General features: G+C 30.8%; 1 protein-coding gene across 3 annotated transcripts; it reads right to left on the bottom strand.

Moving 5' to 3' along the window:
- Positions 1–4,572: 4,572 nt before the first annotated feature.
- Rasgap1 (Ras GTPase activating protein 1) lies at positions 4,573–12,127 on the bottom strand. 3 transcript variants are annotated; one of them, XM_076390498.1, is made up of 15 exons: positions 12,070–12,127; positions 11,025–11,145; positions 10,645–10,914; positions 10,322–10,478; positions 10,037–10,221; positions 9,547–9,882; positions 9,237–9,438; positions 8,944–9,162; positions 8,751–8,875; positions 8,531–8,662; positions 8,275–8,313; positions 8,080–8,186; positions 7,513–7,756; positions 7,107–7,448; positions 4,573–5,320 (listed from the first exon to the last, which is right to left on the bottom strand). In XM_076390498.1, exons 1-15 carry the CDS (start codon positions 12,122–12,124, stop codon positions 4,777–4,779), a joined length of 3,078 nt encoding a protein of 1,025 aa, XP_076246613.1. In that variant the 5' UTR covers positions 12,125–12,127; the 3' UTR covers positions 4,573–4,776. The 3 variants fall into 3 exon arrangements, with proteins under 3 accessions (XP_076246613.1, XP_076246614.1, XP_076246616.1); XM_076390499.1 differs by lacking the exon at positions 8,275–8,313; XM_076390501.1 differs by lacking the exons at positions 10,645–10,914; positions 11,025–11,145; positions 12,070–12,127 and having other exon boundaries at positions 4,575–5,320; positions 10,037–10,217; positions 10,322–10,423.
- Positions 12,128–19,277: the final 7,150 nt, after the last annotated feature.

Genomic DNA, 19,277 nt, shown 5'->3' with positions numbered 1-19,277 from the left:
GAAATGTCTTAGAGAAAAGGAATTATAAAAAAACATCGAAATTTTCTTCTTAAAGAATTTACTTCTTATTGCCACACGATACCGTACAACCTAAGCCCATGCATACAACAGTCACTATCATTCACTTTCGAAGTTATACATGTACAAACTTGAATCATTGTATCAAACTATACCTTTTATATGCCTTAATATACTAAAATAAATAACATGTATGTATTTGAATCATATTTAATAGTTTTAGAGATTAAAAAAAATATATGTATATATAACGTAAACAGCAAACATTTAAGCATTTCTATAAAAAAGTAATTGTTAACTTTAATTAAAAGAGTTCAACTATCAACGAGAAACTCCAGTATATGAACAAGTTTGAATAGATGTTCTAAATCTGATTAAAGTAGTACATACACATACCTACATGCATGCATAGAATAATCATACAGCTTGACAGAGTTGATTATGGGGTAATATAGTCAACTTGGACAAATTTGCTTGGTACACTTTGTATGCCAACTAGTGCAACCCTTCTGTAAAGTACAGTTCTACTGCACTCATACATACGTATACGTATACTTGAAGTAAAAGTGTTTATGCGAAACGCTGTATATTTAAAAAATATATTTAATATAATGTACATACATACAAATTATTTTTTTTATTCTACAATTAATTTGTTTAATGTAACCAATAAAAATATCTTTCATTAGTAAACATGATTTATTATTTATTTGCTAACACAAAGTTTAGAAACGTAAAAATAATCTTAGCATAACTTAGAAAATATGACAAACTGTACATATAAGAAAATGCAGTTATTGAATATGTATATATATACATGAACATGTATATATTTCTATAATATGATGAGTTATGTTTTATAGATTTGTATAATAATCAATATATATGCATAAATTATTTATATAATACTATCATGTAGGAGGGGGTTTTCAAAAATTAACTTCATAATTTGTTATAACAATGTTAATAACAATAAAATTGAAAACGTGACATTAATATTAAAACCGTGAAGGCATTAATTTAAGTTTAAAGTTGTGTATCAGTGATTATGGTTCAATATTTACATAATTTACTTATCCTGAAAATGTTTTACTTAATTTCACTTAACCTTGTTTAAAGCTTTATATTTAGAATCAAAAATAGATTTAATTATACTTTATTCTTCAAAATATGTGGATAAATTACTTCATACACTATACAAAATGAGTATTTTATGTAATATTGATAACACATTATTGTCTAAATTTATTGATTAATTTGAAGAGAAGTTTTAGCATAGTTTACTGTCATTAGAAGTATAATTTTTCTTTTAAAATATACTATTATCCATGAACACAGTATCAAAAACTTAATGTAAAAATTGTTTAATTAACACACTGTACCATATTTTGATTATTTAAAAATAGTTCCTTCTTTAAAAATTTATTAACAATATTTAACATTTATATAAGAATGGATTTTCGTTTAATTTTTTTATAGTATATTTAACCTTTACATTTAAAACAAAGAAAATATTGACACAAGAATAATATATGGATCAACATAACATGTATTACTAACATGATAATATTGTACAGTCTAGAAATTTCTTTTGTAAATCATACTGTTCAGTTTATAGTCATTAAAGGGAGCTTCATTTTATTCAGATCTTTATAACAATTCAGTGCAACTTTAAATGTAACAATATTTATGAAAGACAAAGTATCTTTCTACTATAGCAAAATACATAATACTATCCAATCATGTATGGATCTGTATCTATCAGTAATCTTTTCCTCATTTGTTCAGAAAATGACTGGTCAAACTTTAGAGGTATATTGTTATCATAAGAACGAAAAAGATCCACATAAATGTGTCCCAAAAATTTGATGTTGAAACATCAACATTTTTCATAATTAGACAAGTTAGGTATGCATTTGAATTTATGTACACCTCTAAACTTTTTTAGATATTTTTATGTACATACTATAGTGTTAATATGAGATATGCATTGCTGCAACGCCGTAAAAAAAATTATTATACTTATAATTTAATTATTTAATATGGACGAACTTGACAAAGTGCCTCCTTGCTTAATTTGAATCGGACCTTTTTTAACCATTTTGTTCTAACATGCATGTACTTAACGGGGGGAAAAAATAAAAACGAGGGATCGAATTTAATTTGTACGATATTTGCAAAAAACTGCAGTTAAAGATAATCGGTATAAATTATGCTGTGGGGTTGGGGTTTTATCCTAGCCTCTATTAGGAGGCCAGAAAAGTACAATTAAATTGAAGTTTCACAAACTGGTCGTCATTAATTAAAATTCTAAAATATCTATACTGTGGTAGTCTACCACTCTTTAAAATATCGAAGGCTGTATTTGTTACAACCTATGTAGCACTTGCTTTGCGTTAAAGGCATGTGAACTCCCAATTGCGTTATGCTGTCCTGACAGAGACCAGGATTAAATCTAGCTCCAACCAACTTAGACAGTACAAGTTGTATAATATAAGTCAGAAAATACAATTTTCTTTTTCTAATCATTATCTATTGTTCATTTCTTGGGGCGATTTCTACACATTGCACGACATTTTAGTATAAACACATATACAGGAAAAAGTTGCTTTGAATGTTGATCTTCAGAATATATTTCAAAGTCATTGAAATCCATGAGCAGGTACCTTGTTGGCAAATTTACCTTCAGTATTGTTATAACAGTACATTGTAAGTAAAAAACAATTATATTTTTGAAGAGAAAGATTTGTTGATCCATATTTATGACACTATTTTATCCTCACAATAGTCGAATAAACGCTTAACTTTTAGCTACTTATTTCAGGAGCATTTTATACATTTAATCTTGAAGTAACAGTCTTATTTATATTGATAAAATAGCTATTTTGATAAGTAATTGTATATTTGATGTTACTGTAATTATTTACTTTTTTAAATAACATGATAAAAATTTATAAATCATATTTTCATATGCAAATTTGTTACATGAAAAATATAAGATAATATAGTAATATAAATACATGACAAAAGAAATTGTATGTACGTACATACATATTCAAGTATGTTAGATCTATTTTGAAGTTTAACCTGGAATAAATGCACTAAAATATGTTTCAGATTATAAATAATTAAACACTTAGAAACGTATGAAAAAATAAGAAAAACATGAAATAAAGAAAAATTCCAAAGAATTTAATACATTGTACTTAGTCATTTAAAGATTTAAAAACTCACTATACTTAAATATAGTTCTACTTTTTACATATATTTATCTGGTAAAAAATACTTTAAAATACAAAGACAAATTTAACAATTGCAATTGTAGTAACCTTCGTTCACAACACTGTTATATACAAATGAAATATTACATATCTTATTTGCATGACTGATATATTTGAGCTGTTTGATTTTACTCTGTAAGAATGATCATTCCTGATGTTACATTTCTTCAATATTCAAGAACTATTATTAATGTACATTATTTTTGGTTGTGGATTTGAAAGATCTAAGAATGAGTAGTATATGAATAGCTCTAATGATTAAAAGCATATTATTAAATATAAAATATTATAATTTAATAAAATTATAAAGCATTAATTTAATTAATATATTGTACATTAAAAGTGCAAGTATGCATATTCACCATGATCTTATCTTTTTAGTAATGAGTTTATAAACTCAATTTACTATCATATTTATGCTCACATGTTTTTAAATTCTTAGAATGTAATATAAATAAATAAATAAAGAAAATCTTCATCATGAAAGAATGTTGTATGCAACACAATAAGAAATCATGGAATACATTTAACTACTTGCTGAAATATTGTCCACATCACAATTTTTAACACATTACGTGTATTAAAATTATTATACAATTTATGTAATCTTAAAATATTAATTGGATAAAGACATGTGCATATAAAAGGAAATTATAACTCCTTATAAGAGGAGAGTCAGTATTATTTAGAACAGAAATAATTTCACAGTATATCCAACCTAAGTATAAATAACAAACTTACAGTGACTAACAATGTAAAAAACATTCGTTTAGAACAACCTCTATCTTAAAGAATCAAATGTACTAGTGGGTTTAAATATTTTTCGGTTATAGTGTACTTATATCTTTTAGAATTGTAACATATTTGGAAAAAAAAGCTTAAACAAAGATAGATTTGTTATTTAACTCTTGGCCTAACTGTAGCCATATTCATGTGGATATTCAAACCATTGATCAGTATTACAAGGATTAATTGCAGCCATATTATATACTATAACAATATAATTTAAGTTTAATCAACAGTATAGTTTACAATATTAAATTTACAAATAGCATTTACTGACATGATTAGTATTAAGAAAATAATATCCATGTTATAATAAATACTCTGCTATAATCAAATAATTATAAAAAAACTTAGCAAATAGTACACTATCATCTCTATTTTAATCAACAAATTGTTAAAATAGCTAAATATAGATATATATTAGTTTGTTAACTCATTCTTATAATATGTTTATAGACTCAAATAGATTCAAGAAAAATATAATTTAGATTTAATATGGAAAACAATAATCTATACACTTAAGTTAGATATACTGTAAACAATTGTAGAAAATATAATCTTATATAATTGAATGAATATATGCACTCTGATTTTTTAGAGTATACATGGAAATAATGTATGAACATATTAGAAAACTTTGTTCAAAAAACTGATAGGAACGTATTAATTTTATCTTCAGTTTTTAAATGAATTAATTAACATGTTCATTTAGAGAATTACAAGATATGTCGTATGTATCATCTGTTAATTTTCTTACAGTACAGTCACTCAATATCTTAGTGTGATCATAATTACTAAATTTCTTAGATAGACTACCAGGCACATTAATTTCATCTGTTGTTAATAAACTGCAGCTATCTAATTTTCTATTATTTTCAAAATTTGTTTTGTTTTCTGATTTATCTGTTCTGAAGGTATTACTTAAGGTATAATCAAATTTTTTGAGATCATTCTGGATACTTTTTATAGCGTCAGTATTATTTTCATACCGTCGTAATAAATTGTTTTCGTTTTCATATCTACGGTGTATCGAATCAGAATCTAAATAATTTCTAAACGTTTCATCATATCGCTGATCTTCTATACATCTAGAACGTTCGCTATCGTAATAATGATTCATTTCTATATAATGTTGGTTTAAGTTGTCTGTGTCATATGCACGTTTTGTTAACTGATTCTCACACCCAGCCCTAGCAGCCAAATGGAGATAGTTATCATCACCAATTGGAGCTTGCCTAAAATAATAACAATTATTTTACAACTACATAGAGTGATTTTAGGTTGGGTTTTTAAGTAACAATTTTGTTACAACTCATTCCAATTCCTAATTCTATTTTGTGTAATAATACTAAGTTGTTATAAACAAAAATTTCCGTTTCTAAATTCGTGGTATTAATACAGGATGTTAGGAGTATAACTAGAATCCTCTACATAATTTGAGTTTCTGGTGGATCATTTTAGGTAAATATCTGAAATTCTAACATTTAGAATTTATACAATTCTTGAGTAAAAAATGTTGCACTAGTGAAAGATCGAAACCTCTACAGTACAACATAGATATGAATTTTACATTTTCCGCAATTTCTGAATTAGTATATCTGTCGTTCTGTCTTACTACCTATAAGCAATTTATTTTTTCTGAAGCTCAGAGCTGTATACTTAGTTATCGAGTTCCATGTCATCAGTTCCAGGCCAGATTCTGGAAGCCACAATGAGTGTTCCAGCTCTCAAATCGATTAACTGAATAAGTTTACCATAATGATTTTTTTGTTTAACATATTTGTTGAGATCATGGATTCAATTAATTTTTATCTACTGAAAATTGTGAGATGCTCACAATAAACACAGTAGTAAATATTCCATACTAGTGTTGTCTAAAGCTCGAGTCTTTGAAGCTTTAAGGCTCAACCTTAAAGACTGAGTCTTTGAGACTAATATTGTATAAAGCTCAAGCTATCGAAGCTAAGAGGTTGAAGCTTTTAGGCTCAGTCCTTATAGCTCTTGAGGTTAATGTAAAAGTAAAGTAAATAAACAATAATTTGATGATATTAATGATTTTAATTATAAGAAACTAACAAATATTCAGATCTTTATTTATTTTCTAAAATGGATAACCATGAATTAACTCACATAAAAGCCTGAGTTGTTGGGTGGCTTAGTTTATTCCACTTCTTAGTAAATTACCAGCTGTTAAAAATGATTGTGCGTTTGGAGTACTCGTGGCAGAAACTGACAAAGTATCCAAAATCATTCGGTTTGAAATTGGGAAAATCATTTTCCAAGGGTTTAATATTGTCTCTAGTATCAATAGAATGTTCAATATATTCTGTTCTTTCCTTGCACAGATAATTTAGAACTTCTTTCATATAAATTGAACTTTAACGAATTGGCATATATTTAATAAGAATTAAATGGTTGACGTTCAATGAAATGCAACACTCCCTAAATACTCTTTTTTTTTTGTTTTGCAAAAAGAATAATAAAGTGTATACATTTAGAGACCTCGTTAACTTCATTTTCAATTTTTTTTTTGTAAACACAATAATTTAAACGACTCAAATCTTTGAGCTTCAAGGCTCGAGCGTTAAAGACTCTAGCTCTTACAGCTCAAGGTTCGAACCCTGATGGTTTTAGCTTTCAGGGTTTGAGCCGTAGCTTAAGCTCTCAGAACTCGAGATTCAAAGTTTATTTTAACAACACTATTCCATATTACATTACTTCATTTTAAGACGAAATGCGAGTTTGAGACCTGGTGGAACAAGAAGAAAATAGTGTGGTAAAAAATTCTGAGTTGCAGATCACTCGAATCCTATTCAAATATTCGGGTATTGAAGGAATACAGGCCAAGAGCCTTGTTGGGCATGTGTTTTTCTTCAAAAGCAGTTAATTTTAAACTGAGAATGAATAATGACTTTCCGTTTAATTAAACGCGAACTACTATCTTATGAAAGATTGTAGTTATACCCCTAACACATTACACAATTAAAAAATGATATATAAAATCACTTTCAATAAACTCACTTGCTTCCATATTTAGTATCACGTGCCAGTCTTCTGAAGTAAACTCTATGTTCATGTTGTAAAGCATATGCGGCTTCTTTCAATGCAGTTAAAGTTTTAAAACAAGAAGGTACATCTTCTATTGGAGATCCACCTCCTGGTATAACACACATATCATTAGCTCCATAAACTGCTTGACATTCACACGCACTCATTAACGTTTCCAGTCTAGGCATGTTCATAAAGATTAACGAATGTATTCTTTGCAAATCTCGATCTGGATCTAAAACCATTCGTAATCCAGCTTCTACACTCAATGACACACTACTACATCCTGGAGCACTTTCAGCCACTGCTTTGCAACTGTAATTAAAATGTATTATAGATTAAAACGTATTTTGTATTTCGATTATATTGAATAACGTACCACAACCAATGTCCATTAATATATGCACTTGGGTGATACTTTTCTAAACGATTACTGTTTGTACGACAAATTTTCGTTAAAATATCAATCCATTCTTTTTCTTCTACGCAATTGCCAGCTTGCACATATAACGCTCTTTGTGATTGAATAATTTGAAACATATTCTTCATTTTAAAAGAATCTTCTTGAAGCCTCTCAACAGCTAAAATTTCTTCAAGTGGTATTTTACATAAAGGTTCTTTACCTAAGAAATATTGTATTGCATATAAATTTCATTTTAGGATTGTTAACTACTTTTTAGAACTAATGTATTATTTTTTAACCCCTTAGCGACGGGCTTTGTACATTGCCTTGCTTTTTTCTTACGTTACAATCTAAAACATGTAGCATACACTGTTTCGCAATTCTTCTTGGAAAAATTTTTCTAAATAATTTTTTAATAGATACGTATGAATCATTTAACTTAGAAAATAAACTCTTTAATAACGTAATTTTCATTTCCACTTGCACAGTGCTACTGTAAATGAAAATGCACCGTCGTTAAAGGGTTAAAATATAGTTTTCTACCTTTTGTTTTAGAATAGGAAAGGTCTTGTGTAGTTAGTCTGAAGTATCTTTGTTTAAAATTTTTACGACCAAATCGTTTTCTTCCTTGAGCTCTTTTTATCATAACTCTGTAAATAAGTAATAATCATAAATTTATATTACCATGAATGTTACATATTAAGACAAACATTGTAAACTAAGAACTTAGCTACAGACCTCTTATCACAATCAGCAGTATGAATGAAAAAATATATTCTATTAGAAATGCTTTTTGTTAGCAATATTTGTTACATTTAATATTAACAGTATATAACACTAATACTATGAAATTTATCGTAATTAATAACTAAATACTATTTTTAAACTTCAGAATAATATTAGAAGTATAAAATATAAAATATAACATAAATTTTAAAAAAATACGACAATCTAAAATTTGAATGTATTTAATTAATAATTATACGATACATACCCTTCTTTTAATACAATTGGTTGTTCTTGTTGTGTATTTAATCGTTGTTTTATAGTACTGCTATTACTACTAGTAGATATTAATTCCAAAAATTGCTTAACTGCTTGTATATGTTTTTCTGTATAAAATTCTCTATAAAAGTAATGTGTGAGTAACAAGTAAAATCGGTTTGTTTATCAAATTAGCATATTACTTTAGATTTGTATATTTGTATACACACCTATATACACACTCCATATATTCTTCTTTACAAACACTACCTGCTCCACCTCTACAACTTACTAAATTTCCTAAACTTTGAATTGTTTTAGATATTAATGTTAATGTCCTATTGGTCTGCGAATCCTGCAACATAAAATATATTATAATAATTCTTCTAAGATAATATGTTTTAATAATTAAGATTCTCTTACAATTTGCTCAGTTGTAATGTCGAATAATCTTGGACCCAATATTGCAGGAGCAAAAAATCGTAAAAAAATAAATCCACTAATGACAGAGTATCTCACTTCCTTATTTTTTGGAAAATGCGTTGTTGCAAGTTCCCTTAAGCACCAGAACATTTCACACATTAAAGGTGGACACCGCACACCTGATGTGGTAATAGCAGTAAATACTCTTTCAACATATTCCTGTTAAATTACATGGTAACACGTAAACTAATGCAAATTTAATATCATGCAAAATTTGACATAACTTAAAATACCTTTAGATTTGCTAGATTAGTTTGAACTGTGTTTGCATCTTTTACTCTTGTTGGATCAATTTCACATGGTCGTTTTTCTAGAAAAACTTGCTCCATAGCTGGTCTAAGTGTACTGTGCAAATAATGAAGGCCTGCTAATCTCATACCTTCATCCATCATTTTACTTACTAATGTATTGCCACGAAATATTGTTGTGGGATCACTAAAGAAAATTTTATTATATATTGCATGATGTTATATGAAGTGCTATACTCTCTTGATAAACGATATATTTATTGCAAATAAAAATGTAACTAAGTTATTTGCTTACGTTAATTTAGAAATTTCATGACTAGCTAAAGCACGCATTACAGAAACCAATTGTCCATGATGTACTAGTACTCTAACCAATGGTTGAGCAGCTTCCATTTTACTTGCCACAATTTCTCCCAAAATATAAACAGCAGAAGACGTTATTGGTTGAATACTGACACTTTGCAATAATAAGTTCCTAAGTCTATCGTACATTGTTGATGGAAAAACATGATCTGCTGTGTAATGTATTTTTAATCGTAGAGATCCTAAAACTGGAAGTGCAGTAGATGGTGTAGAATTACTTGAAATTTTATTTGGGCGATGTTTTGTTGCTCTAGGTTGTAGAAAATACCTATTGATAAAAGAAATCAAGAAAAAACATTTACATATACCAATTCTTTTTTAAATATAATTTTACCAAATAATACCATCTTATAATTTTCATATGTGTATAAAATTAATCAGAATAATTATTACAAAAACAAATGTAATTAAAATTTAAATACCATGCAGTTGTACTAGTTGGTTGTTTTTGTAGACCCCTTAGTGTAACTCTAACTTCACCCAGAAAAGCTGGTTGTTCTCCCATACCAGGAGATGCATGCCATAAGCCTACAACTACTTCACCTACTTCTCCACTTTCAATAGAGTAGTGAGAAACATCCTTCTCTTTAGATTCTATCATTTCTGGCTATTAATAAATTGATAAAAACTGGTTATATAGTGAGTTAAGGATTTAAATAATATAGATTTATAATCATAAAGGAGACTAGTTATTATGAACTATTTACCTCAAACACAAATGTTTCATTAAAATATGGAGACACTGTCTTTTTCTTAATTTTTGTACGTTTCGATACTTCTTTGCCATTACTATAGATGACTGCAACAGTTGCAAATGGATCACAGCCACCATTTTTAATAGTTAATTCACTACATTCTATTACTCTGCAAGAATAATTATAAGAAATTAATGTATTTACTTTAAATATAGTACATATGTATATATGAAACTATAAGCACTACAAATTATTTACTTTGCTAGCTCTAATAATAAATGTATCTTTAACTTCAAACATTAATTGTTTTATAATTTTTGAACAAAATCATTTACCTCACTGAAAGTTTAGATTGAGCATGTCCAATTTGAGGTTGGAAAGCAAGCTCCAGATGTGCTTTACCTTGAACTTCAGAATCAGCATCAACTGGTCTTAACGGAAACCAATGTTCCTTATTATGATACGTTGCTAAGTCCTCCCTCTTTATTGCAACTTTGCCCAAAATTTTATCTTGTTTTAAATGCCTATCTCGATCGTATACATAAATGCCAAGATAACGAAATTTCCTAGGTACTTCGAATTGGAATTCTTCTCCAAAAAATGGGCTGTTTTAAATAAATATTCTTTATACATATTGATTTTATAACCAAATTCAAAAAAGAAAAACATTTGGAAATATACTAAATTATATGTGAAAAATATAAACGAAACTAACTTGAGAGTTCTTTCCATTGTTGTTGTTCTAAATATTTCTTCTTGATCAAGAGATAATGTACAATATACATCTCTTGCACCTGGTGATCCATGACTTCTACTTTGTAAATTTTTTACCTCACCTAGACATAAATAAACATTTATTTCTTGTCAGTAAATGTAAACAATTTAAATTTAATATGATCGTATAATGGCTCTGAGTGAGAAATGCTACAAAAGTTTGTTTTCATGATGAAATGATTGAAAATGTATTTATGTTGCATTATTAATCTGTAACTATAATGAAAAGGTTAAAAAAAGTGAACAATTAAAAGATTATTTGGCATTAATAGTAATATTTTCATTATGAAAAACTAATTACAATGTTTATCTATAATGCTATTATTTACAATAACTTTTGACAATTTCAAAGTATTTGATTCAATAAATTAAATTTTGAAAATCTTCTTTACGCACAAGCGTATTTTAATACGTGCGTTGGAGTATTCATATTGTTTCAGTTTGTAGTAATATTTATAAAATCATATACAACAAATAAAATGATTTCTAATAGGATAAGAACAAAAAAGTTATAACTGCCGATCAGAATAAATGTCACTTATATTTCATATATTAAATAGCATTATTGTATTTTTATTAGGTTAGTGAACACAGTTACCACTATTTAGCATTAACAATCGGAAAGCACATATTCTACGTAGGGACGACGATGCGTGGGAGTCGAGAATTTACGCGTACGCGGTTATAATCGCTAAAATTTCAGAGAAATACTACCACACTATGACTGTACAGTAGACTTGTTGATCACACAGGAGAAATCATGAAGTGCATTGTGAACTGATGTGAGAAGAGGGTTAATTATGCTTTTCGTGTAGTTAGTAAAGTTGAATAATTGTAGAAGTCAAATTAGGTGACATCCCGAAAGAGTAGCGTGCACGAATATACAAGACTTTTTGAAACAACAAAATTCTTTGTATTATGACATATCATACACTTCTTCGATTTGCACGTTGTTGTTAAACTATATTTCTAACAAGTTTGCGTACCGATTTTAATTTTTAGTCTTTCTTCAACGCGAACTAGGCGCGTCTCCTCAGCCATGTTACCTCCATGACACTACTGAGTGAATACATGAACAGAATGCAAGCGCTTCGTTCATTCTGGGAATGGATTCTAAACAGGGCCGTATTTTATTATTTGTGTACCCTTTCTCTAGAAAATTATTAATTAAAGATATCCAAAACTAACGTTTGGGTAATCTAACAATTAGTCATTTTTAAATAATATCTAAAAAGTGAAAAACAAGGATCTAATTTTAGGAATACATACCTATAATAAGCCGAATATAATAAAAAGATATTGTTTCTCTTTTTGTAAGATATCTAAATTAGGGTACTAAAGCATAATTCATTATATCGTATTTTGTTTATATTCGGGCATATTGAACGTACAGTATTACAAATTGTATCACACTAATTGTAAGTATATCTGTGCATGTAAAGATAATACAGAATAAACTTTTTATACATTCTCACTTGTAATATTTTTGTTATAAGTAGGCTACATAACGCGTTAATAATTAAAAATACAAGAATATTACATATTTATTATATATATATTTTTATGTGGTAGACATCAGTAAAATGAATTTAAAATGCAAAAAAGGATACATTAAAAGAATTATATGAAGTAAAATAAATTGTTTGTATTATTATAGTAATAACAATTTTTCTGTAACTAAACAATATTATTAGTAATACAATTAATTTTTATAAATTGTACATTCATAATATCTATCAATAAAGATATGCAACATTTATACATTCTAACTGTAAGTTTGAAACAATATGTACAGCATTATATTAGAGTATACTCATATATTTATAATTAAACATGATGAATATTTGCCATTAATCGTATGAAGAAAAAAATGAATACTTAAGAGCCACAGGAGACAATAAGTACGTAATTAGTATTATATAGTAATAGCATCATATGGATAGTAAAATAATAGCATAAATTTAATACAAAGTCGTATTAACTTGCACATCAAATGTATGATAAAACTATTCTTTCGATAAAATTAATGTTTCCGAACGATTGTTCGTTCCGTTTCATTTGATTACTTTTGTAATCAGTACCTATACTTTGTTCATTTCTCAATGAATTAAGTTTATCTGCTTGTGGAATGAGAGCAAATCTCTATGTTGGAACATATTAGTTAACTACATACACTTGCATAAATGGTGAGCCACTTCCTCATGGCGCAATGGTCCGCTTCCTCTTCTCTGTGTTTCTCCTTGCTCCTCACTCTTTGTACAGCTCCACTAACTACACTGCCTTCCTCTCCCTCCTTTTTCCCACTCTACCCTCACTTCCTTTTGCAGTGTGCTACTTTTTCTTTGCTATCTATTTATTTTTTACACTTTGGCTTCGTATAAAATTAACAAATCGAAATTTGGAATAGAATACAAAAAGATTTAGAACACCTATTTCAAACTTAAGAAGTATGTACATTTATATCAAAATTATTAACATATTCCGTGAATTATTACATTCGTTATCCCTCCAGGTTGGAATAAAGTATACAAAATGAAGTGTACAATAACAGGAAATTAATTGTGTCAAACTTTAAGAGTAGACCATTATTTCCTCTTCCTTTCGCAATTCTTCTATGTAAACAATACCTTGCTCCCGCGTACCTATAGTAATTGAAACTTGAAAGTGATAAGTCTTACGTACCTACAGGATAAGGTCTTTTTATTTAAAATTTATTCTTTTATATGTATTTTGCACTACATTTTTGGAAGTTTAGTGAGATTCTTGTGATAACAATAATTTTTAAAGAAAATCCTTAATTCTTTAATATATGTCATTTGTAAATTTGAATTTAAAAATCAATGGTATATTATATGCAATTAAAAGTATAGTTATTACGATGATTCATATATAAAGTTTGACGCAAATTCATTTCTATCGAGAGGATATCATTGCCCGATTTGTGTACATTTTGAACACAATTTTGATCAATTTTAGCTTTAATTCCAGTTCTCAATTTCTGATTTTACTATTTGGTCTGTCTTTTACCGATGTTAACAAATTCCTTTAATTGTAAAGGATCCAGAAATAACTTACAGTAAAACCTCTTATAAATCATTATTTTTAATTGTTCATCTTTTATTATTAAATGGAACCATACATATATAATCAATTATTATTAATAATTTCAAAAATCAATTTCGTAACTTTAAACATATTTCTTAATATAGTCTATATTAATATTTTATAAGGGTCTAATAAAAGGATATAATTAAAAATTTTCTTTAATGGTAATACCAAGTACTAATATAAATAGTGCTTCATTAGTATAGTTAACGCTTTAGTAAAGGTGTTAATAATGAAATTCTACATCTTGATTTTGTATCAATAATTATTTTAAAGCTATTTGAAATTGATTTAGTCTTTTGATTTTAATCTGTAAGTCAAAGATTGAAATTCTTTCCCGTTTCGAAGAAATCGTGACTCTAGCATATCTAGGTTTAATTATAAGACAAAGTGGGACTAAAATTGTTATGATTTCTGACTAACAATAAAGTAAACTGACGGTGAAGGTTGTAATGTAGGTTAATTACCGTGAGTTTAAAAGTGGGTATATTCAACTGTTTCTGTATCAAACATGAATACTCACGGGACCCACAAATGCCCATGAATGCGTCCAAGGGCGGCTAGTTTCAACAATGGAGTGGGGAGTAGTACGAGCAGATACAGTGAGAGCTAGAATATTTATATGTGTAATGAACAGATCTCTACATCAATTAAGTACGTTTCCACTGCTACAATACCATTGCACAAACGAATTTTTAAAATAAATAGCTAGTTTTGTGCGAAAAAATGCCCCGCTTGTACATCCATGCATTGCGTATAAATCTCAAAACCACTCGAGAGAGTCAAAATGTATCTACAACTAGTCGCACATGTAAACATGCATTTGCGTACTATACCAATAATAGACTGCCATCTCGCGTGTATGCGCAGGCAGCCGTACATCGTCTGACATCGTCGTATGTCTACATTTCAATGCAGATTTATTTATTATTTCTACATATTACTCAAGTACTATTAGAGTAAATACATATTAACACAGTGTAACATCCCAAGCACTGTAGCATTTGAAGCTATGCGTTCAATCTAAAAGCAATTTTTGAACGGACAAGAAAAATGAGGGCTTATGTAATGCGGCATTAAATATTGAAATTTATAAACGAAATTTAACTTAATTTTAATAGATGACGAAAATATTTCATAAAAGGGCTGAATTTTGTTTTATTGAATCAAAAATTATTACGATATTTTTACATAACTTTATAGAATTTGACGAGTAGATTGCAAAAATTATAACTTTAGCTTTAGAAATGCATGGATTCAAAAGTTATGATTATTTAAAAATACTTTAATTTGCAGGTTACATTAACCGCCACGTTGGCTCCTTTCATTGCCTATCCAATGAAAAGACTTCCGTAGTGACATTATACGCGTATTGTTTCTGCTACTATTTGTACCGCGTTTGGCAACGTTGATACTGTAAGCTAATGATCGCGATGATATAGCAGAATGAAATATAATTCAAAGTTATAGATAAAACAAATTATGTATTCAGATCTTCGTTTGTGGAGATCGCGAGATTCGGGAGACAAATTCCAATATAATATAGTCCTTTGCTTGCATTGAAAACGACCCTTTTATCGTCATTTCGCGTGTGTAATTTTTATATGGAAATACGGAATATGAGTTATGTGATTTATCAGCGCCATCTGAGAATCACATCATAATTTCGATAAGAATAATTGTAGCTGAAACATGAACAAGCGGTAGGACTACTTATGGGAGATCCTCTTCAAAAGACTTAGCTCACTTTAACCCGTCTTTCTTTCCCCTGTACATGTCCATCCAGATCCAACCTAGAATTGACTCAGACTTACCTTTTCCTTTCTTTAGAGTCTTCATCACTGTCTGGTATTATTCCATCCTGCCTTGCGTCGGTTTGGCTCCGAATTTCGAGAGTTTAGGTTGGATCCAGGCGCAGGTTAGGTGACTTCCTTACTCTGTTTCCTCCTTTTACAACTCCACTCCCTCCCTCCACCCTTTTATTCTGTGGCCAGGACCCGCCTAAACAGAGATGATATGAAATCTGCTAACTGGTGACGTCACAAGATAGAGAAGAAACTTTTCGAATGGGGTGGGGATTGTCCCACCAACCAGTGATAGCTGGGAATTTCTACCCAACCGAAATATTCCCTCTCTACCTCGTGACGTCACCGGGTAATAGCTTTCATACCATCCCTGCGCGTGAGCCTGTACCCATCCTACCACGTCCTTGCACCCCGCGCCCTACTCTCACGCTTACGGAGAGCCGTATCTATATTCCACTCTGCAACCCATTCTGGGGCTCTCAGAAGACGTACTCCTGAATCCCTACTTGGGCCTTATTCTATTTTTCTCCTACCCCATTCCTGCGCAAAAAATTCTGAGATAATGCTATAGCTTCCAGCACTCCGTGAGCCGACGAGCCAGATTAGCCACATACTGTTTCCAAAGCATGAACGTGTAAAATGCAGACGCGGTCGGACATTAGTAGTTAAATACACGGAACAACATACACACGGTCACAACGTCAGCGTTAAAATATGTTTTCCTATATGTCGGCAAAAGATGTACTTACCACCAAACAATGAATGACCAATAAAGAGACACAAGAATACGTACGTAACAAAAACAAAACGAAACTTGTACTTCCCGTCATAAGCTCATATCCATACTCCTGTTCATGATAGGTTTGTACCTTCATCCAATGTACGAAAAAGGGGGTTCTCAGAAGTGGAGCTCTTGCTCTTTCTCTTTTTCTCTCTTCGTTTTGCGTTTCACGCATCATGCCTTGAAATCGAACCAGTTGACCTGCTGTTCTTATTTTCCTCCTGATTCCTTTTGGGCAAAGTCCTGCCATTAGGATAGGCATCCAATCGATCATCACGCTCTTGTTTTCTGTATGCGACTTATAGTACCCTTTTTGATCCACTAAAATCCCTAGGTATTTGTTGCTGTAAAGTCTCAGAATGATGTTTTCAAGGTTAAAACAAAAGGTTCTTGGCATATACTTCGAATGTAAAAACGTCACCTGCCTTTTTTGAGCAACTAACTGGAAGCTTTTCACAGTCATTCTGGGGTTAATGCTCCTTACTGCCATTCTGATTTCATCGGCCACACATTCCAGGGTCTCTCCATATTACCCCAACGTCATTGGAGAACCTTATTATCTCATAGTCCTGTGGGAGTGGGATCTTCAGTAGATCCTCATACACCGTGTTTCACAAGGTTGAGCCAAAACCGAACTTCGTGATACCTCTTTTTCGACTGTCTCCCTATGCCAGCTATCCTCAGCACGGTACCTAATCTTCCTTCTGCTGAAGTATCCTCTTCCTCAGTTCTGTATGGATATCATTAAAAGCGTTTCAGCCGTTAGCGTATGCATGGTGCTCGTCCCTCCTCCACACACTGAATCTATATTTTACGAAAAGCAGTTAGGGCTCAGGTGATTCAAGATTCACATCTTGATGACGTATTCCAGGAAATGAACTAAATCTCTGTTTGAAGGAGTGAAGGAAGGTAGGATGGTGGGGTGGCTTCCATCGGTCCGCTTCATGCAGCGAAGTAGGAGGAACACCATGTACCGGACATCCATTGCTTCTCGGAGTGGAAGAAGCGGTGGAAGTCGCTTCACCATCCTACCTTCGCCCATTGCTTCAAACACAGATTCAGTGACTTGTTCTGACAATGCTGATCACGTACAAAGGTCTATGTGCTTCAGGCTTTATAGAGTTCTTATCCTTCTTTTGAACAAGGAGCACTCTTGACTTCTTCCACTATTGAAGAAAGTCATCCATTTCATTGCATCCATTTACCAGGGCTCGGAATTTTCCAGACGCGTGTCCTACTAGACCCTTAATTACGATTGAGGGCACTCCATCCAATCTGGCAGTCTTTCTTCTGTCTCTTTGGAGTCTCATACTATTCGCCTTTACGTACAGCTTTGCGATCTCTTAGGTCCATCACATCAGTCTGTTGCGTGATCGTACGTTTTAGGATGTACGTTTCATGCTGGCATGACACACCAGCGTGAGGACCTACGCGCATTCACTAATTTCGTTTCTTATACACCTCCTAGTCCTCCTTACTGATCGGGATGGAAGCTCCTGCCTTTGATGTCGTATAGTAAATACCGATGGTCAAAGTTCAAATACGTGTCGCAGCATCCGGCTGTCAGTTATCCACTGGTACGCCTCAGGGTTACAGATCGCAAAATCGATCTTACCACAACGTCCATGTCTTTCAAATGTGTGGTCTCCTTTCATTCTAGTGAAGATGAAGTCCACCCTAAACAGGATCTCTGCTAATCTCACTTCCCTTTCGTCGCTGGTAGACCCAGACCTACATATCTAACCCAAATCTAATCGCAAACTATTCTAGTCTTGTCTCAGTGTGGTATATAGTATGCTGTGGACTACTTTCTAAATAATTATGATAATTTTTTTATACTATTTATAAGTTAAAAACTTCAACGCGTGGGCGTTGAACTCCCCCTCTCCCTCCCCCATCTAAAAAATTTACGAAAACCATGAATTACAGTGCTGTTGGCACGTCGATTCGGAATTCTCCCCGGTTTAAGGTCCGTTTTTATCCCCACCAATTTTTGGAATTGACATCCCCGAGTAACACACGACAAACCAAGTAGCCCATAACGAGCCTCAATGACCTCGCTAGCCCCTGTCGAGTATCCACACCCGCCCCAATGAAAGCGAGCCTGAAAAAAAAAACATTCAAATATTTCTAGAATTAGGGCCACTTTTGATGATTGGCTAGATATGGTCCCGACCTATGGACCGTTAATCCGCCATCACTGTATTTGTTTTTCCACTCTACATGTGTATTATAAAACAGAATTATCTTATTTAAAACTTTTTGTAACCAGAAAAAAATAAGTGATGAAATAATCCATTATTTCTCTACGATACAATAACTCTTGAAGCTAGCAAGTCTTTCACTAAAACAAAAACAAAAAATTCTTTGTAATTTTTGTTGGTGCAAGCGAGATAGGCAACTACGCGCATAAAATCGTACAATTATAGTTAGTCAATTTATCGACAGTTGGTAAAGTCTGGACTATTCCTCTTTCTCGATCGTAAGTCACCAATGTGATGTC

Source organism: Calliopsis andreniformis, unplaced genomic scaffold (assembly GCF_051401765.1).
Source record: "Calliopsis andreniformis isolate RMS-2024a unplaced genomic scaffold, iyCalAndr_principal scaffold0022, whole genome shotgun sequence".
Taxonomy (NCBI): domain Eukaryota; kingdom Metazoa; phylum Arthropoda; class Insecta; order Hymenoptera; family Andrenidae; genus Calliopsis; species Calliopsis andreniformis.
The sequence above is the reverse complement of the archived record's forward strand: the minus strand, read 5'-3'. Positions and strand labels throughout refer to the sequence as shown.